The 25,619-nt window shown below is 43.3% G+C and overlaps 1 protein-coding gene across 8 annotated transcripts in view; it reads left to right on the top strand.

Annotated features, from left to right (window-relative positions):
* Positions 1-25,619, top strand: part of PLEKHA7 (pleckstrin homology domain containing A7) — a 1,516,580-nt gene that overhangs the window by 1,251,206 nt on the left and 239,755 nt on the right. For all 8 annotated transcript variants that reach the window (XM_069623767.1, XM_069623765.1, XM_069623764.1 and 5 more), the window contains 3 exons: positions 7,328-7,396; positions 7,511-7,591; positions 15,205-15,354. In XM_069623767.1, coding sequence (XP_069479868.1) covers positions 7,328-7,396; positions 7,511-7,591; positions 15,205-15,354 — 300 coding nt within the window. The remainder of the gene's footprint in view (positions 1-7,327; positions 7,397-7,510; positions 7,592-15,204; positions 15,355-25,619) is intronic.

Raw genomic sequence — 25,619 nt, 5'->3', positions numbered from 1 at the left:
ATGTTCAAAATCATTCCGATCCAATATGGCGGCAATACGTGACGTCATTACGTTGCCTATGTATGAAGTCACCACGCCGCATATCAACAACACCGAATCTGACCGGAATAACGGCAATCGTACCAGGGTAAAGTTGCGAACGCAGACATCGATAAACAAGGTAAGCACAGGCATAACTATTGATTTCAAAATGTTTGAACTTGAGGAAACCAAATAGTCCACATACAACGATACAAGCTTAAATTTGATACGAATGCACTAACCGCATGTAAGATTAAATCGTAAAAAAATCAGTTAGCCATGAGAACCTGATGCTTTACCTACCAGTTATCCAAGTAAAAATAATCAATGCTCTTGCAAGCTTAAAGTACCACCACACTAAACGATTATAAAGTTCCTTTATGTCTGGGGAGCATCATCCACTGATTGAATGAATACCTTCAAATCAATCAAGCAATTTGGACAAACAGATAGTCAAACAAGCGCACCAAGTTGTGCCAAAACCAGCATAAGGGTAGCCACAAAGCGCACCTAGTGAGTATAAAGATATACCAAGACCAATTAATGCCACACACAGAAAAGGAGCTATTGTATATTGAGCCTTTTTTGCTTTAACCTTTTTTCACCTTTAGGATTTCAGTACCAACAAGTGTAACACAACACAGTTACAAGTTAGTACCAAAACAATATCCCCGAAGAACCGTCAAATGGGAGACGGGGAAACACGTGTCGGGATAAGAGGTATCACAAGGGCCGGTTGAATGAGGATAATTTAATAAGTTGCATTCAAGGAGAAAATTGAATTACTAGGGTGAATGAGGATAATTCAACTAGTTACATTCAAGAAGAATTTGAACCACAAAATTGTACCAAATGAATGGGAATAGAGGCAACAAAGATGCTGTAAGAAATGACTAAATTGTATCACTAAGTTGGACCAAATGAATGGAAACAGAGGTAAAACAGGTTGAATGAAGATTAATTCAACAAGCTGCATTCAATGAATTAATTGAATTACTGAGTTGCATTAAAAGAATGTGAACAACTAAATTGAACAAAGAACAAAAAGAAGTTAATATTGATAATAAAAACTGGCTGAAACTAACAACAAAAATCAGTCTTCATTAGTGGTCTTTTCTTCCACAGACGTAAACAAGTGCAAGCGCGAGAAATATTGGTTCTATTCAAAAGTTTTCACATTTTCAGGTTCAGAACCATCTACTTGCAGCAAAGCAAATCCTTTATAATCAATTGTAAAAACTATGGAGAAGTGCCACGAGCAGTTGGGCTGAAACTCAAATTCATACTTTGGAAGTAATCTGACATGGCATACAAACTTTTTCTGGTATTTCTAATTGCCTGTTACAAACAGTTAAAGTAATAAGGAGGTGTTAAATGTCCTGGGACAATATGTGAAATGTGCAATTTCTAGTGGCATATAATTTAGAATTGTCATTCAATCCAAACAACTTGAGGGGCTCAGTGCACCTACCATTTATTTTGTTACTTACCTTTGCTCAGTTGACTGTGGTGGTTCCTCTCGGGGCTTTCTCCCTCTGTGCCTCACAGGGTTTGACTCCTCTTATATTGTGCCTTTCTCACCATGGAAATAGAAAGGGGATTCTTTTTAGACCTAAAACATACTCTAGCATGCCAGGCAGCAGTTACAATAAATCCTGATGGCTATGCTTAAGACCCTCACTTTGCTTTTGCCTTTAATGGTGGCCATTTCCTCCTACATTGGGCTTTAAGACATAAAGCCTTCTGTAGTGGGCTAGACAACAGTTAAAATTGTAGTGCATGCCTAAGACCCTCAACTTGCTGCGTCTTTTATGGTCACTATTTCCTGGTATGCTGTGCTTTAAAACTATCACATTCTGCTATATTAAAATATGGAGCTGTTTAGGTCACTGTTCTAAACAATTTGGAATACAGTGGGCTAGGATCACAGGCATAAGCCCACAGCCGGATACCAAAAAGATAATTGTCATAATCCTGAGATGTCCTCAGCCCTTTTCCATTTCTCCAGTGCCAAATAACTTAACAAATTACCCTTCGACTGACAGAAAGACAGGGCCTATGGAGTCTGCAAATGCAGTAGATGAGGCAGATTGTGTGAAGAAAGAAAGTTGGACACGGTTTCTCCCACTGTCACTCCAAGAGCAGAGCTGTAACTTTCATTCTGTTGCAGACAGCGACTAGGAGTGGTGGAGGCCAAAGGCCCCTCTCACTCTCCACATCCTCAACTGGAGAGATTGGTAGGGAGAGACATCTGCTTCCTCTACCCACAGTGCCTCCTTCAAAATAAATGGCAATTACAGCAAAGCCAGGTGAAAGCTTCCACTCCTTGCCAACACTTCACCCTCTGTCTCAGGGTTTGGCTACGACGGAGATAGTGAGAACGGGGATGCTTACCACTCACTCCAAAGTTAACTCCTGCTGCAATCAAATAGCAGTTATTGCGGTGCTGCACATACTCGCACACACAGCCCTGTTTGTGCCATTCTGTTAGATCTTTGCACTGTGAGTGGAGGGGAGCAGTATATATCAGGGAGATTTGAGCTATTTTACACACCTTGGGGTTTCTGGCACACAGATTTTACCATGCGCTGACAGAATGTTTTAATAACCATATATTCTGCTACAGTTGGCTATGCCTATAATAAATGCCCACCACCCTTTCTGGAGGAGCCAACCAAAGCAAAAGCAGGGATAGGTGGTTTGCAGTTCCCGTGTCCGCATGCCCAATGGGTCATGCATTGGGCAAGCGGGCATAGAGAACTGCAGGGTCATATGTGCACAGGGGACACTCGTGTGCCTACCCATACAATGAGGTGTCCTGAGAAGAATCCACAGTACATAAATCCCATGCCCTACGCGTTTTGGGAAATTCCTTCCCTTCTTCAGGGCCTAAAGTTCATAATGTTCTTAATATGCATGTTTGCATGCATCATCAAAATTAAGAAAATTAAGAAGAACTTTAGCCCATGAAAAAGGAAAGGGATTTTCAAATACATGTAGGGCATGGGATTTATATGTTGTGCATTATTTGCATTATGCTTTTGTTTGAAATATTTTGCTCTGTTAAAGGATTTTTTTAAAAATGTTTTTAAAAAATGTCGTCATTGAAAATATTATATACAAAACATAAATTGGTGATATCTCATCGATGTAAATGATATATTGCTAAAAGTGATTACCACAAAGAAGGTTCATAACACATTTTGGTTATTTAAACAATTCTACATGTTGATTGGTTTACATTCACAACTGTTCACTTCATCATGTGTTACCGTACAAAACTAATTGCACACTGCATCTTTTTGCCCAATTTTAAACTGAAATTGCGCTGTAAAATTGAATATTTTAATCCATTATTTGAACATTTTCTTGCGTACAGACCCCCTTGAACCTTCTCAGACACCTTCAGGGGCAATGTTTACAACCCTCCTATTAAAAAGGTTCCCCTGCCACCACTGCTCTGTTTTGATTGGCCTCTGCAATACAAACGCTCTGCAGGAAATATCGAATGGATCAGGGTTGCAATGTTGCTTCTTAGCGCCCCATCTTTCTTTCACACAGTGCTCCTGTTCCTATTCCGTGCACCAGTTCCTTCTTGACCTTGGCTAAGCAACTTGCCTGCAGTCGAGAAAGGCGCATTTCCTTAAATAAGAAAACTTTAGGCGTATTTCTGTCACCATCAAGGCCATTCGGTGGTAAAAGCTGAATCAACCGTTCCTATGCTTTATTTATGAAGGCTTCCAGTTTACCTCAGCAACTTTAAATTGAAATGTTAAAATCGGCAACTTTTCTTAGAGCTTTTAGACCATTTTTTTCCAAAAACATTATGTACATTTTTAATTTAGACATACAAATACAAAATACACGTTCTGTATTTCTTTAGGATGATTTGAATATATTGATTAAAATGTCTGCCATTTTGGTCCAAGCCATTTTAAGTAAATACTTCATAAAATCTGCAAAATGGATAGCATTGTGAAGCACCAGAGGAAATATTTCTCTGAGCCAATATGTTACTGCTGTAATATTGGACCCCAACCTTAACCAGGGAATACCCATGAGTGACAACTCTTAGATGTGACCTGTCACGGATGGCACAGCAAATACTTTGAGTCTTTGAGGCAGTGCAGGCGTTTGCATTGATACTGCTCTGAGTAGGGATTCTTTGCCCAATGATTAATTTGTTCAGGACAGCGCCTGGTCAGTAGTTTGATTAAAGGAGTTTGGGGAGTGGTGCCAGGGGCATCTCTCTCTCTCTCTCTCTCTCTCTCTCTCTCTCATATCTGCCAACAAACAACCTCTCTCACACATGTGTCCTTGAACCCCGGTTAGAGTTATCGCTTGTTTGACCACTACTGTAGATGTTTTGGCTTGGACAAAGGATGTTTCCCGAAAAGCAGTCTCACTGACTCCCTCAGGAACCTCCTACCTTTCTCAACTCTCGCCACAGGTTCATGTTCTAATGTGCAATGGGGCAGTGCATTGCAATTTCTTTGTCTGTTCCCTTTTCCACTCGCCATCAAGTAGCCCTTCTACTCTACCTTCCCCCTTTTCTGGACCACTCCTCACCAACCATCTGTCTCTCCAATGTTGTATGCTACCTTTCCTCTGCACCCCTCCCTTTTAGATTAACGCTTGTCCCCCCACTCTACTACTTACATTCATCTGCCAATACTACTACTCCTCCTCCCACAATACTACTACTACTCCTTCTCTCACACTACTTACACTCCACTCACACTACTACTTCTCCACCCACACTACTACTTCTCCACCCACACTACTACTCTTCCCATGCTACCATTACTCCCACAATACTACTGCTCCTCCTCCCACAATACTACCACTACTTTCACACTACTCCTCCTTTGACACTATTACGCCTTACATACTACTCACCCCCGCCAATAGTAGTACTCCTCCAACACTACTACCATGCCTAACACACTCTGCCTACACTACCATTACTCACACAATGCTACTGTTCCTCCTCCCACAGCACTACTTCCACACAGCTACTCCTCCTCCCACACTGCTACTCATCCCCCCACACTACTACCACCCCCACACTACTATTAATCCACCCAGACTACTTCTCTGCCAATACAACTGCTCCTCCAATAATGGTATTCCTCCAACACTACTACTCCTACACCACTACTTAACCACACTCCTTTTACTATGTCGATGCCTTCTCGTATTCACACCTTGTATTATCCTTTCTACAAACTCATCTCATTCACACTTGCACTGCAGTAACCTTTGCCCCCAGTAAGCCAGTACCTTACCATTCTCTAATAAACTCTGACACTCATTTCTTCCTCCTGTTGATCTTAGTCCACCACTTCCACCTCAAACCTCACCTAAAAGTCCCACACTTCCTGGTTCCTGTTAGCTGTTCTTATAGCCCACATCCTCTAGTGATTGGTTAGTTTTGCCTGCCAATCTCTGTTCTTTACCTGCTCTGAAGGTGATACCTTGGAACAGGGCTTAAATAGGAGGCTTAGCCCCACCCCCATTCTCTGCATGGTCTTGCTGCATAACAAAGTTAATGGTGGCCCAGAAGGGCAATGTTCAAGTTCATGTTTCAGGGCTTGCCTCAGTAAGGCAAGTTCTTCCATGGTGGCCTGGTTCTGTTCCAACATTTCTTGATGGTCTAGAGGGGTCAACTTGTGTTTGCTGGTCTCCGCCAATGCTTTTGGCAGCCTGCATTGTTTCCATGAACTCCGGGGAGGGTCATGGCTCTCTCTCGTTTGTTGGGCAACTCATTGTTGACTAAGCTGTGCTTTTGCCCCTGCAATGCTTCAGCTGCCCCTGCTGTCCTGTGCTTTTGGCACGTCCGGTAGGCAGCTGAGCTTCATGCTTGGGTTTTCTCTTTTCTCTTTCTTTTCCATCTTGGTAATCTCTGCAAATGAAAGTAAAGACTGATCAGAATTTTTGCAACAAGGCATGGCCTGCAACGGTGGTCGGTCAAAAGGGCGAAAAAAAAATCTCGAAAAAAAAGGCCGAAAAAAAAATATCGATTTTTTTTTTTTTTTTTTTTTTTTTTTTTTTTTTTTTTTTTTTTTTTTTATTTTTTATTTTTTTTTATTTTATATATGTATTTTTTGGGTCAGGTAAGTAAAAAAAAAAGGGTTAAAATACAAAAAAAAATAGAAAAAAAGGAGGGTTGGGGGGGAACGCCCCCATTTCGAAAAAAAACGTCATTAAAAAAAATTCGATATTTTTTTTTTCGGCCTTTTTTTTCGAGATTTTTTTTTTCGAGATTTATAAGTTCGGTATTATGACTATAAACCGCTTGCAACAGAGGTGTACTGCTGTAAAACATGCAGGCATAAGGGAAAGGGTTAGGAACCTAGGTCCTCTTTGCTGCAGTCACCCACATTAGGGCCAGGATGTCCTCTGGAACCACCCTTCGCACCCATCTTCTACTGACAAGGCCAGTAGAGTTCACAACAAAGGAATTGTAAATTAGGCAGAAACAATAAGACGAGCAGTATTGAGAATATAGTCTATTTTTTACCACCCTGCTAATTAGTGGCCTAGAGGAATTTACTTCATGTGGTAGTCTGCATACCACATGATCGAGGTTGTATTAAAAAATCTGAACCCCAGTACAAAAGACAGGTACTTGTTCGGGGGTGGGGGGTTTGAGTGTGTGAACAAGTGAACATCTCGATGGCGGCGGAGGTTCTTGCCTATTTTGCAGTGTAATACACTGAAAGTTCACCAAACACCTTTCTGTAAAGTAGCCGTATATCAATTTCAGTCTTCCACACAGGGATTCATATGGATTGTTTTGCGGGTTTCCACAGCATGGCATGCAGATTTTCAGATGTACTGCATCTACATGATTTTCCACCCATAGGGCATTGATGTTTATATCGTGTGGAGTTTTGATAGGCAGTAACAGTGATTGCTGAATGTTGAAATCGGAGAGGTGCGGGGGGGGGAAACTCTACAAATCTCATAAAGAAGGCCTAAGCGTCATTATAGGGAGCAGTCTTTTCTGATGAGTAAGAAACTGATCCACATTTCATTTTTTCAGACATCAGGTGGAATTCATGTTCCAAAATGTTCACACCATGCTGCCTAGGTTTCTAAGAGCGTTGTTTTCCCTACCATGATTTCAACAAATATGGCTTGCGTTTCATCTGTGGCCGAAGTCTTATTTTTTTATGTTTGTACCTTGTTGTTGTAATTGCACAGGTAATCTGTAATCCATGTACTCTTGCAGAATGGCAATCAGCATCACACATGCTTTATTTTCTCTAACCCATTTTTTAAACTATTTTTTTCCTGCAAGGTCACAGGGCGAGAACCACTGAAAGACCGAAGTCCTAAACCTCTTCGTGTTGCAGAGAGTGATGTTGATGTAGGTATTTTCAAATGTCGAATTATGATTCCTGATATTGAATGAAATTATGGTTTGAAATTAAGCTTGTTTTGCATGTTTTGATCTCATCTGAACATCTTTCTCTATTTCTAGGTCAAGCTTAGTGTTCTCTGTGAACAAGACCGGATTCTGCAGGACTTGGAAGATAAAATACGAATTCTGAAAGATAATAAAGTAAATATAGTTCTTTTTCTTGCAAGAATACTTTTTTTAGAGTCTCTAAGTATTAGGGAAAGTGTGTCATCAGTGATACCATTTTGTTGGCCTTAAACTCTAAATTAATGCAATTGTTTAACTTCTTAAGTCAAAAGATTCAATCCCAAGTTGTTTTTTCTTTGTTGCATTATTGGAAATTAGTGCCTGGCTAACTGTTTTCAGTTATGTAGTGTTAAGCATACAGAAGTCACTATATGAACACATTTTACTAGTGAAATATTTCATAATAGGAATATATGTAAACATTGAGAGTGGGCATCACTTATGTTCAATTCAACACATATCCACTCATAACTTTATTTGGTCCACACCAGAAACCCTTCTGCACTGAGAGGTCACTACAATTAGGGTATAGATCTGGAGGTATTCCTACTAATTATTTACTAATAGCTAAGTCAGCAAATTCTTATAACGTGCACTGGAATGATATCTCCAACTGTGTTTTCCATTAAAGGATAAAAACAAAGTTTCTTTCGAGAGATGAATTTGTTCAATGGTAACGTTAGAATCATTGAATAGGTGGATATAATTTTTTGATATTATGAGAATTGGTTTTGACTTTGCTTATATTAAATAGTGGGGATACCACTTAGGTTCACCCGGTGTCTGATAGGGTCTACCAAATATATATCATAATAATAATCTAACACGTGTAGTACATTCCTTTATAGTTTAGATAAAATAACCTTCATTTTACACTAAGTCAAAAGAAACAGAGAAGAGGGCTGCCAATTATGTGGATTTACATGAGAAATGTATCTGGTCTACTGATATCTAGCATTAGAAATCCTTTAAATTAAATACTAAAAATGGCATAAACCATCCTACTATTGCAAGACAAGATGGAGGGCAAAAACAATGGGAACCATGTGCAAAGCCAGGAATAAACTCCTAAGAAGAAATCATATGGAGGGATCTTTTTAGGCTATTGGAGAGGTTAACAGACACCACAAAGAGTTTCTACCTTGTAAAATTCTCATTACTGCAGTAACCAGATTTTCGGGTAAGAAAGACTGCTTTGAAGGCAGAAAGGGCAATACTGATAATGGCCCTACAAATTAATCATGTTCACATCAATTTAGGTACTAGCGTCGATTAAGTGTAAGTAAAGTTGAGCTGAGTTGCTAAGAGTACGTGCATGCTGCATACTTTTTTCAGGCTTTTGCAATTTTTCAGATGTCTTTTTTAGTGACAGGAGATGTCCTCAGAGCATAATGAGCAAATCAAATTTAATTTTAAGTATGAATTCATGAAAAGCACTTAGATTGGCGTTGAAAGATGCACAATTGATGTCCATGTTTCTCATCAAAAATCTCTGAACACTGCAAGCCACAAACTCGGTACACATGTTAAATAAAGGGAAAATTGCCACCAGAATGTTGAGATTTCAGAAACAGACCTCTTGGAAAACAAGATGTGCATCACAATTTTGTGAATGTGTGGATAAGACATGGTGAAATACGATGCCAATTTTCCCCTTAAAATACAATGTAGTTTAAATATTGTTAAACCAGGGTGATGTGCTACAGTGGTAGTAGCATCATTTCTATGGCCAGTATTCAGACTGAGATACAACGGGCCTTGATACATTTGATGAGTGTATAATTGTTTTACTCTGTCAGCAGTTAATGGTGTATTTCCATGTCAGGACCCTATTCCATGTTGAAACAAAAATGAATATTTACTCCTCTATAAGGGCCTGAACCTTTGTATGTCTGAAGGGGATTGGTTATCCCACCTGCTGATGCTCACTAAAGGAATTCCATTCACTAGCCAAGCCCCAAATCACTCCACTCGGAGAGCAGACGTCAAGTTCTCAGATATGAATAGGAGAGCTTTTGGTCACAAGTACTTTATTTTGTGTTACATTGAGAGATAAAATGCACAGGGAAGAACTATATTGTCCAGGTGCATGGGTGAGGCTGCTAATTCTTTCACAAACAAATAGTTAAAAGGTGCCCCCTGTCTGTGGTAGGCACTTTTAAATAATTAGTTTGGTTGATTTTAATATAACTTCCATTTAAAATGTTCAGTGGTATGAACTCTACAACAGTCAGAAATGTAAGTGTATTGTGGTGGACCAAAAGAAGGACTCGGACTTTGGGACATCATATTTATGGATTTTTTATTATCTTGTGAAGGTGCTCACTCCCCACATGCAATCAGAAACTCAGAATAAAGGACACATCCCAGTAGGCAATGAGACCAGCAGATTGGTTGTGAGAGAAATAAAGGCTTTTATATAAGATTCCACATCCAGAGAACTCTGCCGCCTTGAGAGCACTCTGGCAAACAATACAAATCAATACATTTTAAAGGGTTACATCGTCATAGGTGACGTTTTCCATATAGTCTACAAGTTGCATTTGGATTGGTGAGGGATTAGGTCCCAGTATGGAACTGTAGGGTCAGGCTCCATGAGATTGGCTGGCAGCATGGCAGGCTGGTAGGCATCACATGGGTCAGCTGGGCTGGTACGTGTGAAGTGAAGGTCAGTTTGGGTCCGGGAGAGGCGGCTGGTGCTGTCTAAAAAATCTACATGCTATCACAGGACATGCAGTAAATAATAACCTATAAACTATACCTTTGGTATAAAGAGAGGCCAATAAATTGTACACACTTATTTACATTATCCCGCCTCAGATCATTGCCAATGTGAAGGGTGTGGGGGTCTTGCCCTCTAGGAGGCTTAATGGGGGGTGAGATTTAACGGTCGTCTGTTCTGGCACTTCAGAGTGGGATGGGACAGATTTGTAGGTGTTAGTTTAAGGCAGAATATATGACAATATGGGATTAGTTTCATTGGGGGCACTCTAGGGTGGTCAGCAAGAGAGGGTCACACTTCTGTTAAATCAAAAGAAGACTGGAGGGCACAGGGTTAAACAGGCAGTAACTTTCCAACAGTGGGGGTGAGAGGTGCAGGATCGGGTTTGTGGAGATGGGTGGGCCACAAGTCATGATTCGGCCTGGTCACGCGCAGGGCAGTGATCTCAGAGGAAGGATGAAAAGAATACACTGTTTGCTTGCAACAATTCGAGCCACAGCATCCGTGAGAAATGGGCTTGGGTGGCACAGGCGTTGGAGGAAAAGTGCGTGGTGCTGCTGAGGGGAGAGAAGGCATCACAGATACCAGAATGTGGCCTAGTCCAAAGATGGAGTCTGGGGTACACAAAATGGAGTCCAAATGTATCTTGCAGTAGCCCCACTTCTGTAGGAGCCAGGGACTCGTCCAATGGGACCAGGGAAGGGCAAGGAAGGCATCCCTCCACTATTGCAAGAGCAGGTGGTCCCTTTCGTGAGGAATGTATGGGGAGGGGGGGCAAACTGACCCCCTCCTTCCTTACACTTGTTTCACAATTAGTCTGACCTCTTGTCCAGCATCAAAGAAAATAGCAAACTGAAATAATGAAAATGTACCCAAAGTGCTAAATTGCCTATTCTAAAACTCAATTGTTCAAGGAAAATGGTTTTCTTTTTTTTGTATTCACACTTTATAAAATGTACATAACAGTTGCAGAAAACCACCTACCCCCACCCTCGCCCCCCCTAACAGTGTCACATACATTAATAGAATTCCAGAAATCTGCCCCAGATATCTCCAATAACTTATTTTTCTTCTGGTGCCCGTAAACAATTCCATCATCGCAAGATTTGTCAATTTCATCAATCCATGATGAACCGTCGATTTCCAGTGTCTCAAGTTCAGTTTCTTGGCCATCCGGGAACCTATAAACAACCACTTTTTCTGTGCACCAGTCAAAACATCAATAAGCTTATCTCCCAGTATCAAGATATCAAAGTCATAATCAAATGATGTTCTCAGCACCTAGTTGAATATCACAAGCAACTGCCTCCGGAAGTGCCTAACTTTACTACATTCCCAAAGCATGTGTTCTAAGTTTCTGGTCCTATGAGACCATCCCCAGCACATATCCGTATCAAACATACCACACTTATACAGACGTTCGAAGAACAATTTACTTACCCCATATAATGTTTTTTTCGACTGGATGTTCTTCACACTTATTCTTCATCGCGCTCCCATCCTTACCCTCTTACTTGCTGAGAATTTTCGTGATTTTACACCTTCCTCTCTTTCAATGTCTGAGCCATCCCTTAAGATGGCTGAGCATTGGAAGGGAAAAAACGAGAACTGAGGCAAAGGTCGCAGCGCAAGCTATTTATACCAGCATCAACTTTACAGCTGAAGTCGCAACGGAGGCTGTTGAGGGCCACAACTTGACGACACACAGCACCCGATACTATGAAAAAAATGTCAAAAGCTGCAAGCATACAAACGAAAAAAGGTATTCTTTCAGTATGAATCGAAACATAAAGTCCCTAGCCCAAATCCTATACTAGCATAACAATATTTATGGTAAAACAAACGCACATAAATCTAAAGGGTGTAACAACTAAAAGGACGGTTGACTGTTGCAGGTTTTATCCCTGGGATATTAGGTTTTTTGGGTAATGGCTAAATGTCTAATGGCTAAATGTTCCAAATATAGTCCCAAATAAAATCTTGAATGAGGTATTTCAGTCTCTTTCTCCTGATACTTCAGGGTGCCAGTTTCACTTGTTTCTGTTCCCCTCCAGGGTTTCATACACTTTCACTCCACTCTGGGTATTCCTCTTATTTCTTCCATGCTTGTTCCAGGGAGTCTTCACTCTCTCCCCAACTAATGGGGTCTCTTGATTCTTGTTCCACTCTCTTGTGGTATCTTTACTCTCACTCTTTCTCTTGACTCTCTTCCCCTTTTCCTGGGGTATCTTCACACGGAACAAGGAAATTAGTCTCTTACATGACTTTGAACTGGGCTCACCTCTTTGCACCTCGTGCCCTCCAGGAGTAATCAAGCTGCCCACTGCCCCTTCCTCATTGGGGAACCTTAGGTTGCCTAGCCCCTTCCACCAGCTATCGCAGGGTGCCTTTCTTCCAGCTCCTCTGGGCTCCAGAATCAGGCGGGTGCAGGCATTCCCCCAGCCCCCCCGGGTTAAGCTGTGCTCTCTCAAGTTTCCTTCTTCAGCATAGCAGGGAAGCAACCAGGCACAAGGCAGCCTTCCTTCTCTTGCTTCAGGCTTATTCTCCACTGCTTTCCCTTAACCAGCAAGACAGGAAGCCAGTCCCCACCTGAGACAATTTACACCTGAACTGGCTCTCCTTTTATTCAGTCCTTTCTCCCCCTAACCAACTAGTGATTGGCTGAACTGTCCAATTTGCCCATTGGTGGAAGTAGTGCTTTCATCATAGCCTCCCAGAGTAGTTAATCCGTCAGTTCGAATAACAGTGTAAATTAGGAGTTCCAATTAATTCTCATATAAAAGAACTCTGATTCAGCTTATCTGGCTTGCTCCTCTCAGGGAGATGGTTGGTATGGCTCTGTGTTCCTCTTGCTTTATGAAAGAAAGATTTCTTTAATTTTCCCCTGCCTTATGGTGTTCTAGATGTTATTGCATTTATTTAGATTGTTTACCCACGGTCCTTAATTTGAAATTGAACTCTGGTCTTGAACATGGGAGGTATCAATTCTTCCACTATGCTATTTCTGCTGTGCTTCTTTTCAGTTATGAGGCAAAATGAAGCTTTTTCTATGCAGCTGATGAGTGATTTGTCTGTCTCCATGCTGGCAGCTCGTCTTGTTGCATGTTGTCGGCTTGACCAGCCACACCTCTCTCTTCACAGGGATTTAGAGATATGTTATATATGTGAGTCGAGTAAAAACCTTGATTCACCACAGTATCCCATTAATGTGCTAGCACTAACTCATAATTCTCTTGCAGTAATTTGTTCCCTGTGTAACTGAGATTCTGAAGACTCTTTGTGAGGGCTCCGGAGACTTAAGGATAAGATATTATCACTTTATCCCATGACAAAGATTATTTTGTTGTACGCTGTAGGCACCTTGTAGACCTCGATTAAGCTTGTTTACTGGAGTCACTCCACAATTCTGTAGAAGTAGTGTCTGGCACCTGCCTGGTGTCCCAGTCCCTATAAGCATGAGTCTCTGAAAATCTTGCCAGTGAAAATCATGACCCCCATTAGAAGACTTTTCCCACAGCTAATGAAGCCCTGTGTATCATTAGTGGTAGCCATCTCCAGTTATGCGCTATGTCCTTTGATGATGGAATATATACTTGAGATATCAAGGAGTGCTGACCCTGAACAATGATCTTGTGGAATTCTTGGGCAGGGAAAGGTCATCATCTTGTGAAAGTGTTTTTTTTCGGGATTAGTTCCAGCCCCATAACAGTTGGTGGGCTGACATTTTGGCCCACGGTCGGCAAACCTGTCTGGGGTGTACTGGTATGAAATCTGACCAACCCACCCATTTGCCCTAGACAGGGCAGAGTGCGGCCCTGTGCTATCAATATAGGAGATTTTGGGAGATTGCAGAATTTGCAAATTCTCCCAAAATAGGAAGTTAGGACACAAGGTTGGCATACATGTCTGGGGTGTACCGGTAATAGTGAAATTTGACCAACCCCACCCATTCATCCTGCACAGGGTTGGAGTGGGGTCGGGCCCTGTGTGATCAGATTTCGGATATTTCCACTTTTGTAGTTTTTAAAAATAGGTAGTTATGACACAATAAAACATACTCAAGGCTACAGACCCAGGCAACGCCGGGTGGTACCACTAGTTTCGTTCTACAACCCATATTTTAGCAAATGCTGTGATAGTTTTCTGCATCTTCGAGACATAGGAATAAGAACAAGCATTGCATTGATCCGAGGAACTTTCACGCTTTTATGACCTCCAACAGAACCTGCTCCCACTGAAAACATTTAAGTTGACCTGATGTTTCTTCATCACCAGCACCCATTGGGATCATCTGAAGACATTGAATACTGACAGAACCTTTCCATAGGCAGTCTATTCCCCCCCCTCCCCAAGGCCCAGCCTTGTTCCAGCTGCTTTTCCTATTGAAACACTGTACACATGCCAAGTCATTTTCTTTGGACGCATGGAACTCTGCCATTGGATGATGTTCAAAAGTGTAAAACTAGGCTCATGTTTCCTGTTTCTCTAAGCAAGTAAATGTGCTTGGCTCTTTCTGACCTCCGAACATCCCTTTATAATATGATTATACAGCGCAATCCTCTGTTTCTTTCCAATAGGTCTGAGACAGCTACATCAACAAGATGTTCTACTTGTTTCTTTTCCTGGGTTTTATGCCTTCTCTGGTATTGCGACATACCCATCCTATTTATTGAGAACTCTACTTTGATTGCTTTTTCGAAGTAGAGTAGAGATATGAAAAGCAGGTAGAGAAAAATAGATAGATTCATGCACAGAAGTGTGCTAAATTTTGAAGTCCACTGTTTTGGGGAGTCAGAAAGTTTAACCTGACTTAATTGACAACTATTGGCTGTGGAGGTACACTTTGATAACGTGCCAATCTTGAATGTTCAGTTTCCTTGCACTGAACTAACATGTTAATTCTAAATGTGAGTGAATACAGGAAGTGCTTTATTTTTTAAAGGCAATTTAGACATGACATTATTAAGGAGAGATTAAAACAAATTAACAATTCATTGTGTTTGCATTGTTTATTTTATGTTTTTAGGATAAACTGGAGACTGTTTTAGAGGTTCTACACAGACAAATGGAACAGTATAGAGACCAGCCATCACATGCAGAAAAGATTTCTTGCCAGCAGAGGCTATTGCAAGAGGATTTAGTTCAGATCCGTGCAGAGATCTCCAAAGTGTCAACTGTGAGTGTTTTTCTTTATTTGTTTTTTGTTAAATATAGCCTAAGTAAAAACTGTAGCATTTCGCTTTCATAAAATGAGTTGTATTTTGATTATTTAATCCCTCTTGGAGATAAGAGACTTGGTGTACTTGCTATTTTTTATACAAGTGTATAATTAAGCAATGGTATATTTGTCTTTGCACCTCTGTAGGTTGTCTTAAGTAAAGTCAATCCTAGTTATGGGGGGGTGGAAGTATCCCTACATTTCCTTTTTGGCAGCTGGAATCTGGTCCAACATTCTCTGCTTCTTATCCTCCAACAGGTGGACCCTTGCCTCAGGGTCAAGTAAAACTATGTTTATCCAGCCATGCTGGTCTATTAGCAAGGATATGTGCTTGCAATCTCAGACTAGCTTTGATGATGCTGGAGCTGGCCTTGGGACTCTCTTACATCTTCCCCCTTTTCATGAGGGAGGTGCGGCCGCTACCCAATAGTCCCCATAGGGGTGGTTTAGCGAGGGAGGACCTCATGGGGAGGGTGTGCCCCTTTGGAGACCAGGACATCCCCCTGGTGTGCAGTGCCCTGGCAATCTTATCACCCCCACCTTCATGAGCTCAATGACACAAGGCCTAGTAGGATAGTTTGTCTTGTCCTCCCTCTGTCTTTCCTCCCTTGTCTTGTTGCTCCTAGAAACACTTGTGTAAAAGTAAGTTATAAATGATTTATCATACCACCGATTCCCTAGTCCTACACTCCACCTCCAATTTTTCCTTAGAGAGCAAACTTATGTGTTATTGTAATAGTGATGAAACTAACTAAGTAGGAAGGACTAGGATGAGGAAGAACATCAGAAGCATGAAGTACTGCCACAAGGTGGCTCACTGGAATAATAAAGAGCACCCACGGTCATGCACTGCCGGTATTGACGATAGGTGGAGGCGGGACCAGTCCTACATAAAGGAAACTGAAGACGAACTCGACTTTGTCTTTGAGGAGCGAGGAGATTTGAATCGTGACAGAAGCAGGTCGGAACAGCAGGTGCCGGTGAGAGGCTACCAGAGTCAACCGGGGACCCAGCAGAAGCAGAAAAACCCTGCCTGACCTGGAAAGAAAAGCAGTGGTGTAACCTTATCCAGGTGGATGGACGAATCCCACAGAGATGCAGAGACCTCAAATGTGGGAGATCCACAAGAATGCCATGGATCCCATCGGCAGATGGAGAAGGTGCCTGGAAGCAGAGCAGCACACCCATCCCTGGAAGAACCGGAGCAGTGCCTGACCCTGCTTGAAGGTAAAGGGGGGGCACAGGAGGCCTGGTGGGGGACAGGAAGGGAACCTCTGATGCGGGAAGCATCCGGAGAACGCTTCCTCTTCCCAGTGGCATGCATAAGACCATTGGACAACAGAGAAGGTCTGGGACCCTGACAAGAACTGGGACTTTTTCCATAACCGGTCATAGTGGCAAAGTGTGAGTGAAGTTGAAAGCATTGAGAAAGAAAAATACCAAGCCATACCAGGAGACTGGAGTCATTCTCCAGGTATCCCATTCAGAGTTCTGAAACAAAGATGCCCGAGGAATGGAGTAATTCCCCCTGGTTATCTAATGAACTGTATCAAAAGCATACCAAGAGAAGGGAGGCATTCTCTTGGTCCTGAACTGGGGATAAAGAAGCCAGGGGAAGGGAGCCATGCCCACTGGCATTGTTTTGATGTGTAACAAACCATACCAGGGGAATGGAGTCATTCCCCCTGTTTCTATTTGAAGAGTATAAGGAGTTGCTCCAGGAGAATGGAGCCACTCTCCTGGAGGTAACGTTATGCAAGAACTGGGTGAAACCCCACAAGCCAGGGGAAGAGAGGCATTCCCTCTGTAAACTTTAATTTGAGAGAACAAGCTTTTGAACATTACCCAAGAAGAAGAAGGGAATCATTCACCTTAAAGAGGGAACTTGCTGTTAGTTATGATATGGCATTTATAACGCACCTATACACAAGTGTTTCATGGCACAACGAGGCAGGGAAGGGGCACAGAGTGAAGACAGAGACAACAAGGGGAGGGGGAGGGGAAGTGCAGTATATAGGATAAACAGTAAATAAATAAAAACAATAAATAAGAAGTGCGGCCGGCTTGTGGCAGGTGCAAGGGTAAGTGCAGACATCAGGTGTCAAGTGCTGGTAGGGTGCTGTAGGGATACAGAAACGGCCCCAGAGTGCAAGGGTTGCCAGGGGGGCAGTGCAGGTGTGCAACTGGTGGGGAGGGTACCTGGGCCCTAGAACAGAGGGTAGCCAGGTGACAAGTACAGTTTCAGCCAGGAGTTCAGCAGTGGAGAGCAGGAAAGTGTTTACCTTTTAGTTGTATAGTGTGAGGGATAGAAGTAGGTTTTGACACAGGACGGTGGAATTTACATTGATGGACATTCTGCCAGACCCTCTTTGCACTTGTTTTGAGGCAAGGAAACCCCCTCTTAGAATTTAGGGATAGCATGGACCTTTTTCACACAGAAGTAAATCTATAACTAAAGCCATGCCACCATTGTGCCAGCTTCCTTCTTCAACACCTTTAAACTACTCTCCACCACAACTGCTCTCCACTCCCCTCCACTCCGCCTCTCCACTTCCACCGGTCACTACTCAATACTTCACCCCTCCTCCTTTCACTCTGTCGATCAACTTTCTCACTCATCCTCACTTACTCCCCTACACTCCCATTTAGTCTGACGTATTCACTATACAGGCACTCGCACCCAAGCACCACTTTCTCTCACCAATCAATACCATACATGCTCTCTGTACATCTCTTCCCCACTCCACTCGACCGTCTTTCCTCTGCTTCGTCTCTCTGCTTGGTCTCTCTGTCTGCCTTTCCCTTCCTTGACGTCCCTGGAACAAACCACACTCAGTCTCTCCACAGTCCACTTTTTATAACTCTTCCTTCCTGTATCAGTTTCCTACTCCCCTTCATTACATGCCACTCTCACTAGCCCGCATGAGCCAACCAGTGACTGCATTTTCCTCAGGGGCCGAGTTGTGCTGCAGAAAAGGTCTAAAATGTCCTTATAGCCTTGTCCACTTTTGTAGCTCTGTGCCATCGCGACTCCGCGTTTGCTGGTTTCAGCATCCCTGCAAGGCTGTCGCAAAGTGCTGTTGCTGCCAATGCATGGTAAGTGGCACATTTCATTTCATTTTCTTTTCTAGTTTCTCTATCACATAGGCTGGAACATATTTTGTTCACTGCCAGGACTCCTATTAGCTGGAGTACTCGTAGCAGCTCCCATATTGTTTCAGTCTTTCCCTAGAGAGATCTGTAATAAAGTACTGTGAATACTGACCAGCATGTTGTATAAAAGGAATGGAGTGACAAAAGGTGATACCTTTTCTCGCAACCAGGCACATGTGTGAGGAACGGAGGCTGGGGCCATCCATGGTACCTCACCCTACATCTGGGGCTGGACAGGCTTTGAAAAAAACTCTGGACTCTGGCCCTATGTTGAGAGGGGTCGCCATGACCCTGTCACACTGCTTTGTAACGTTCCTGTTTCAGGTTCCTTACATGACCCCTACAAGCCCCATCTTGGTCTTGCTTATCGAAGTTCCGAAAGATTTTTGTTCCCAATGGGGCCATATTTTAATCTATAACTCCTTGACATACCATATCCTCCTGCTTAATACCTCTACCACCTAATGACGTTCCACCTCTCTCCTCTGATGACCAACCTGTAATTCTTCCCCACGTTTTTACAGTTCCTACCTCCTCATGCTACCTCCTTGGAATACTTCTCCAGTCCTCTACTGTTTCTCATACACATTTCCCTTTCAATTCTTACCAACCGTATACCACTGTTTCAAACCAATATCTTCTGTAGAATTATCTCCAACCACCTCCTTAATTCCTTTTGCCACCACCTCCTGTGCTCCTCCCACTTACTTTCACTCCTTCAAAGTTCTCCATTACTCCTTCTCCAATCTTGTCCAATCTACATACATCCTTCTTCATTGCTCACTCCGTCAGCCTTCTCTAATCACCCCTCACCCTACACTTTTAGACTCTTCTCAGTCACCTCCAACGTCTGTCGGCTCCTCAATGCACATCTATTCTTTTCTCTGTATTCGTCATACTCTCTTACAAACACTGGCGGTTTTTACACCATATAGGATCCGGGCAGAACTTGGGCTAAAAGTTTTCACCTGTAATGATGTTTCAACTTCTATGGGATGGGCTGGTGGCTAATTGCTTCCAAAAATCAAGTATATTGTATGACAAATTGCTGCAAAACAGCAACACGAACAGAGACCTCTTTAAGGTAGTCTGCCATATTTAATTTCTCTGTCTCTCTGTCTCTCTCTCTTTCTCTCCCACACTGCCTCACTCGCTCTCAGGCTCTCTTGCTTCAGTATTGTTCCTGTTGTACCTCTAGCCAGCCTTCTGGTCTCCACAATGTGGCTCTACCTGGATGTTGTTTCCTCAACTTTTACTCCCTTCTTTCACCTTTTTCCCTTCTTACCAATGCCTCCTGCCAACTTATCTTACTCTCTTCCATCTTCCTGGCCTCACTTTGTTCTCTCCAGCTACTCATGCTTGCTTTCTCCGCAACTTCCTCTTCCCTCTACCTTGGTTTTCTCTTCACTCCTCCCCTTGTTTCCACCTCAGCCTCCTCTTCACTCTTCCGTGCCACCACTTCTCGTCAACTCCATTTACCTCCACTGCTCGCTCTCCAACTTTTTTCAACGCACCCCTATCCAACTGCCTGCTCCTTTTATAGAGACCTAGCCCATTCCCTTGGACTGTCTCATTCATTAGTGTTTACAGCTGTGTTTTGATTAAAACCATGATGGTATTGAAGGAATGGTCGTCTGAGGTAGATGAGGTGAGGTCAAGGGTGTCTTACCCCTGCATTTTGCAGTAATATAAAGATTAAAAATGTGTTGTTTTTACCAACAGTTAAAAAGAAATGTGTTGCTCTAACATAGAACCTTCTGTGTCACCGACCTACAAGATTTTACTAGAAAATCAGGTGTTGTTCCCAGATGCTGTCGAATGAACTGCCCTCGCACTCTCCTGTGAATGGGCAGCAGCTATGCATGCTCTGTCTTGAAGTCACTGACGGACAGCCCTTGCATGCTCTCCTGTGAACTCGCACCAGCAGCGTATGCTCTGCCCAGGATGGCGCAAGAAGACCAGTACATAGTTAACCTGGTCCTGTAATACACTCAGAAATGTACCCAAGTTAGACCACCACAAGGGTGTTTGTGATGTAAATGACCACTTAGGTAGAGATCTTCTACACAAATATGAGAATACCTTAAAGAGATAGGAGAACAAGTAGTACGCTGCCAGTGACAGTGACAGACTGTCCTAGCCCTGCGACATGGTGGGGTCATCTGTGTATCCCTCCTCTAGGCCCGGCATCAGGCGTTGCAGCGTGGCCCGCCATGACCACCCCATACTCCACCCCCAGGCACAAGCATGGGAATTTCTCAGAGCATGCTGGGGCTTTTTGCTGGCCAAGGCACAAATAGCAATTCCTAGGTGATTCATACATGTGCCGGAACCAGTTGTCATTTCCCTATAACAGATATCCCTGTGCCTCTATCAAGTCCCATAGCCCTCTCACATAGTGCATACAATCAGAGGCCAATAATAAATTCCCCATGCCCCCTGACTACTGTCGTGTCCGGCAAGGACACAGTTAAAGGAGGCAGCCTCCTGACGTCATGATTGCCTACAGCCTATCAGAGGCCAGAAGGCAACACATGCGCATAAGCCCCGTGTTCAGTTTTCAGGCAGTTGCCGCATAAGAAATAAAGAGCCAGTTCACCCGGTATGCGGCTGTGTCTTTATTTCCCATCACTATTCCAGAACCTCGCACATGCAAATAAAGGACGAGGCAATGGTGACGAGGATGGGATAGGCTGTGTGACTGCTTTCCTGTCCCACATTCCCCAAACAAACAAAAGTAATTTTTTTTCTCTCGTTCCTGCAAGGGACAATAAACACATGCCCCACTACAGCTGCAAAATGTCGGAGCAAGGACAGGAACAACGATGATGCCATGAGGACAACAGGCCAGACGGAAGCACATTCCGTAGGCCAGCGCCTTTCAAAATGCAAGATCAACAATCCCTTGGACCAAGGTGGGAGAGATGGTTGAGGCATTTCGAAAACTACATTGTGGCCCCTGATGAACAGGCCCCTGATTGTTTTGTAAGAAGATTGCTCATAAATCTTGTGGAAGACGACGTTGAAGACCTAATTCCCACTTTCCCGCCGGAAGAAGTGAAAACATTTGCTGGTATGAAGGACGCACTATGCGTGTACTTTGATCCACAACGAAACATCAGCCATGAAAGTCACATTTTCAATGTGGCATGTCAACTCACAGACATGGACGCATTTGCAACCAGGCTTCACAAGCTGGTGGCGCACTGTGAATTTCACACATTTTGAATGAAGAATCAATACGTCTAAGGAACATCGTGGCTGACTGTCCTCAATATTCAGAAAGAAGCTGTTACGAGAGCCACTTCAGCTAAATACCATTGTACAGATGGCCAGGACAGAAGCACGTTGCCGACATACAGGTGAGCCAAATGGAGAGCAACGAAGGTCCAACGACGGAACAGATATACCATGTAACTCCAGGGGCACACAGTCAATACACTGGCGGCAACCAGATGCAAAGTCATGTTTCCACAAGCAGGTGCTATCGCTGTGGACTGTCATTTCCACATGATCAGGTATGAAATGCCAAGCATTTGGACAGAAATGCACTATATGTGGTAGAGCAAATCATCTGGCCATTGTGTGCAATGCCCCGCCAAGTCAAACTCAGGGGCCTAATTACACAAAGATGAGGCAAGAAGAGAGGCAAACACCCGACAAGACATTGTGAGGCATGTACTCCAGATAGCAGGAAGATCTCCTTCACCCTCACTAGTTAAATAGAGAGACCCCTCTGTCTATGCATGCACGATGAACGAGAGAGAACCCCATGACTATGCATACATGATGAATGCTGTGACGATGTCGGCTGAGAATGACACTAACATGAGAATAGGAGACCACTTGGCGGTTTCGGAATCGACACAGGGGCCGCCCTCAATATCATATGCATCTCAGAATATCAGAACATTTCTAACCATCCATAACTGTTTCCATCCGAACTGAAAATATTCCAATGGGGAGCAAAGGGCCCTGTGCGCAATCATGCACAAATCTCCCTGACTCTTTGGTACAAAGGCAGACATGCCGTCACAAAGCTACATGTACTACAGGGCGAAGTCCTTGGGAGCAACCTGCTAGGCCACCCTACTGCCTTCAAAAGAGAATTTGCAGCAGTGACCTACAACATGCGGCAAGTCGACTCCTTCATACAGACATTTCCAGCACTGTTTGTTGGGCTGGGATGCCTCAAAGGAGACCCCATAACTTTACACAAATCTATCACTCCTGTCACTCAGCACTCCAGGAGCATACCGTTTCACCTCCAAGCACAAGTGGAGTAAGAAATACAAAGTCTGCTAGAACAAGACAAAATTGAACCCGCCAGAAAGGCGCACCTGGTGCAATACGCAAAACAGAGCGATCAGACGTGAGACACACCCATGGAATGCACCTAGACGACATGATTAGCCTACTGAATGGATCCTGTATATTCTCAAAACTCAATCTGAACAAAGGTTACAATCAGATAAAGATGGATGAACAACCGAGGGTATATCACCACCTTCACCAGGTGCATTTGGCTTTTTAAGTACAAAAGGCTAAGCTTTGGAATATTTTCATAGGTGGGAATATTCCAGGAAAGCATAAGAAAGGCCATTAGTCATTTAAAAAAAAATGTCATTACAGTGATGATATCCTGGTGTTCGGAGCCACTTCAGAAGAGCACGATGAGGCACTAGATCAAGTGTGCACAGCACTGGTGGAAGCAGGTTTAACGCTAAATCATGAAACGCAAAGTAACATCTCAATTCTTTGGGCATATATTCTCACAAAAAGGAAGGAGTCTGGATCCAAGTGAGGTTGCTGCCATAACCAGAATTCTGCCACTGGAAGATGTCAATAATGTCTAATCATTCTGAGGAATGGAAAGCTACCGCAGTAGATACCTACGTGACTTTGCCACCATCAGCGCCCCACTTAGAGACCTTACCGAAAAGTGACATGCTTTTCAGTGGACCTCAGAGTGTCAGAGAGCGTTTACGCAGATCAAACAAGATATAGTGTCTGCAGAGCATATAGCATATTTCAATCAAGACCTTTGCACCGAATTAACACTGGATGCTAGTCCAGTCAGACTAGGAGCCATTCTGGTGCAACACTGACTTGGACGAGAAACACCAAGGCAAGTGGTTGCGTACACCAGCAAAAAACCTTCTGACGTGGAAATGAAATACTCTCAGACAGAAAAAGAAGGGATAGCAGTCATATGGACCTGCAAGCACTTTCAAATGTTTCTTTTGGGAAAGTCATTCTCCGTCATCACAGACCATCAAGCGTTGGTCACCATCTATGGAAATCCAAACTGCAAAATGCCTCCTTGCATGGAAAGGTGGGGTCTTCGTTTACAGTATTTTGACTTTACCATAAAACTGAAGCTAGGCTAGGAATATAACCGTGCAGACGTTGTCATGTCACCCCATGCCTAACACCACTCCAGAAACTTTGATGGCAGAAGAGTATGTCAATTTTCTCATGCAACAAGGATCTCCGAAAGTAGTCACCACCAAAGCACTTAGAGAACATACTCGATAAGATGGTCTGCTAGTGGAAAGGCAATGTAACTAACTGCTTTCAAGCGGGTATATGAGGAGTTCTCAATATCAGAAGACTCGCTGGTAATGCAAGGACACCGCATAGTACTTCCCGAGAGCTTGCGGAAGGCTGTTGTTGACTTAGCCCACAAAGGATACAGAGGAGTCGTGGCCGCCATACGGCAAATCAGAGACACCATGTGGTTCCCAGGTCTCGACGAAAAGGTGGACTGTGTTGTCAGCACATGTCATATTTGTCAAACCACCTTGAGAGCAAACGTTCCGCAACTGCTTTGAATGTCCGAGCTCCCAGACCGACTGTGAAGGCATCTTGCAATTTTTTTTTTATCCCTGCAAAAATATCACCATATTTTTGCTGCGATATTAAGGCATGGAACCTGCGGGGGACACCCCCGCAACCTCTGTATTATTTTAAAAGGAGCGGGGGACACCCCGCAAGCCCTGCTCCCAAAAAACCCTGATATTATCCCCACTAAAAATATCGCATATGGCCGTTCCCGACAACCATATATACGGTGATATTTTTGGTGCAGATAATATTACCTGATACAATAAATACTGGATGGTCATCATGGACGAGTTTTCACAATTCCCTCTTGTCTAGCTGCTGACTTCCACATCCGCTAGTTCAGCAATGCTACAGCTAGACAACATTTTCCCAGCTTGGGGCATCCCGGAAGTGTTGTAATTGGACAATAGAGCACTGTTCATCAGCTTGGAGTTTGCTCGATTCATGGAACACATGGTCATAAAGCACAGAAATTTCATGCCAGTATGGCCTCAAGCAAACTGCTTGGTTGAGAGATTAATGAGGAGTTTAAAGAAGGTGCTGCAACAAAATTGTGCTCCCTGTCAATCAATCAGGCTGTCTGCAACATGTTGAGGGACTATAGGAACTCGCTGCATGGAACGACAGGACGGTGTCCTTCAGAATTGATGTTTGGCAGGCGGACCCGAGCCAGACTACTGCACAATGCAACTGTGACAGTGAGAGGAGAAGATGTTCTATGAATAAGGGACATAGCTAAGAAAAGGAACATGAAAGAAAACGCTGACGTCAAGCGTACTGCCACCAGTTCAAGTTTTCAGTGCAGCGACAAAGTCCTTGTGCGCCAGAGGCAAAGCAAAAAAACACGTCGAATTCGATCCTGCACATCTGATAATCACTCGTTTGAACGGTCCAATGATCAGTGCCAGATTTCCACACAAGGTAATCTCGAGAAACGCATCTCACTTCAAGCTGTTCAAAGAGGGCAAGCGGCACAGTGAGGAAGAAGAAAGTGAAGTGTCACTGCTCGAAGATGATGTGGGGGAACGAGAAGCCGAGGTGAAGGTAGAAGTGTCAACGAGATCTGGGAGATGCATCACTCGTCCAATGCGTCTGATCGAGGAGATATGACTGCAAAACTGTGATTGAACAATATTGTTAAACTGTTGGTCGGAAAGGGGAAGATGTGGTGTCCGGCAAGTACACAGTTAAAGGAGCCAGGCTCCTGACGTCATGATTGCCTA

This window comes from Ambystoma mexicanum, chromosome 11, assembly GCF_040938575.1.
Source record: "Ambystoma mexicanum isolate Mex_15411 chromosome 11, UKY_AmexF1_1, whole genome shotgun sequence".
In the NCBI taxonomy this organism is placed as follows: Eukaryota; Metazoa; Chordata; class Amphibia; order Caudata; family Ambystomatidae; genus Ambystoma; species Ambystoma mexicanum.
The sequence above is the reverse complement of the archived record's forward strand: the minus strand, read 5'-3'. Positions and strand labels throughout refer to the sequence as shown.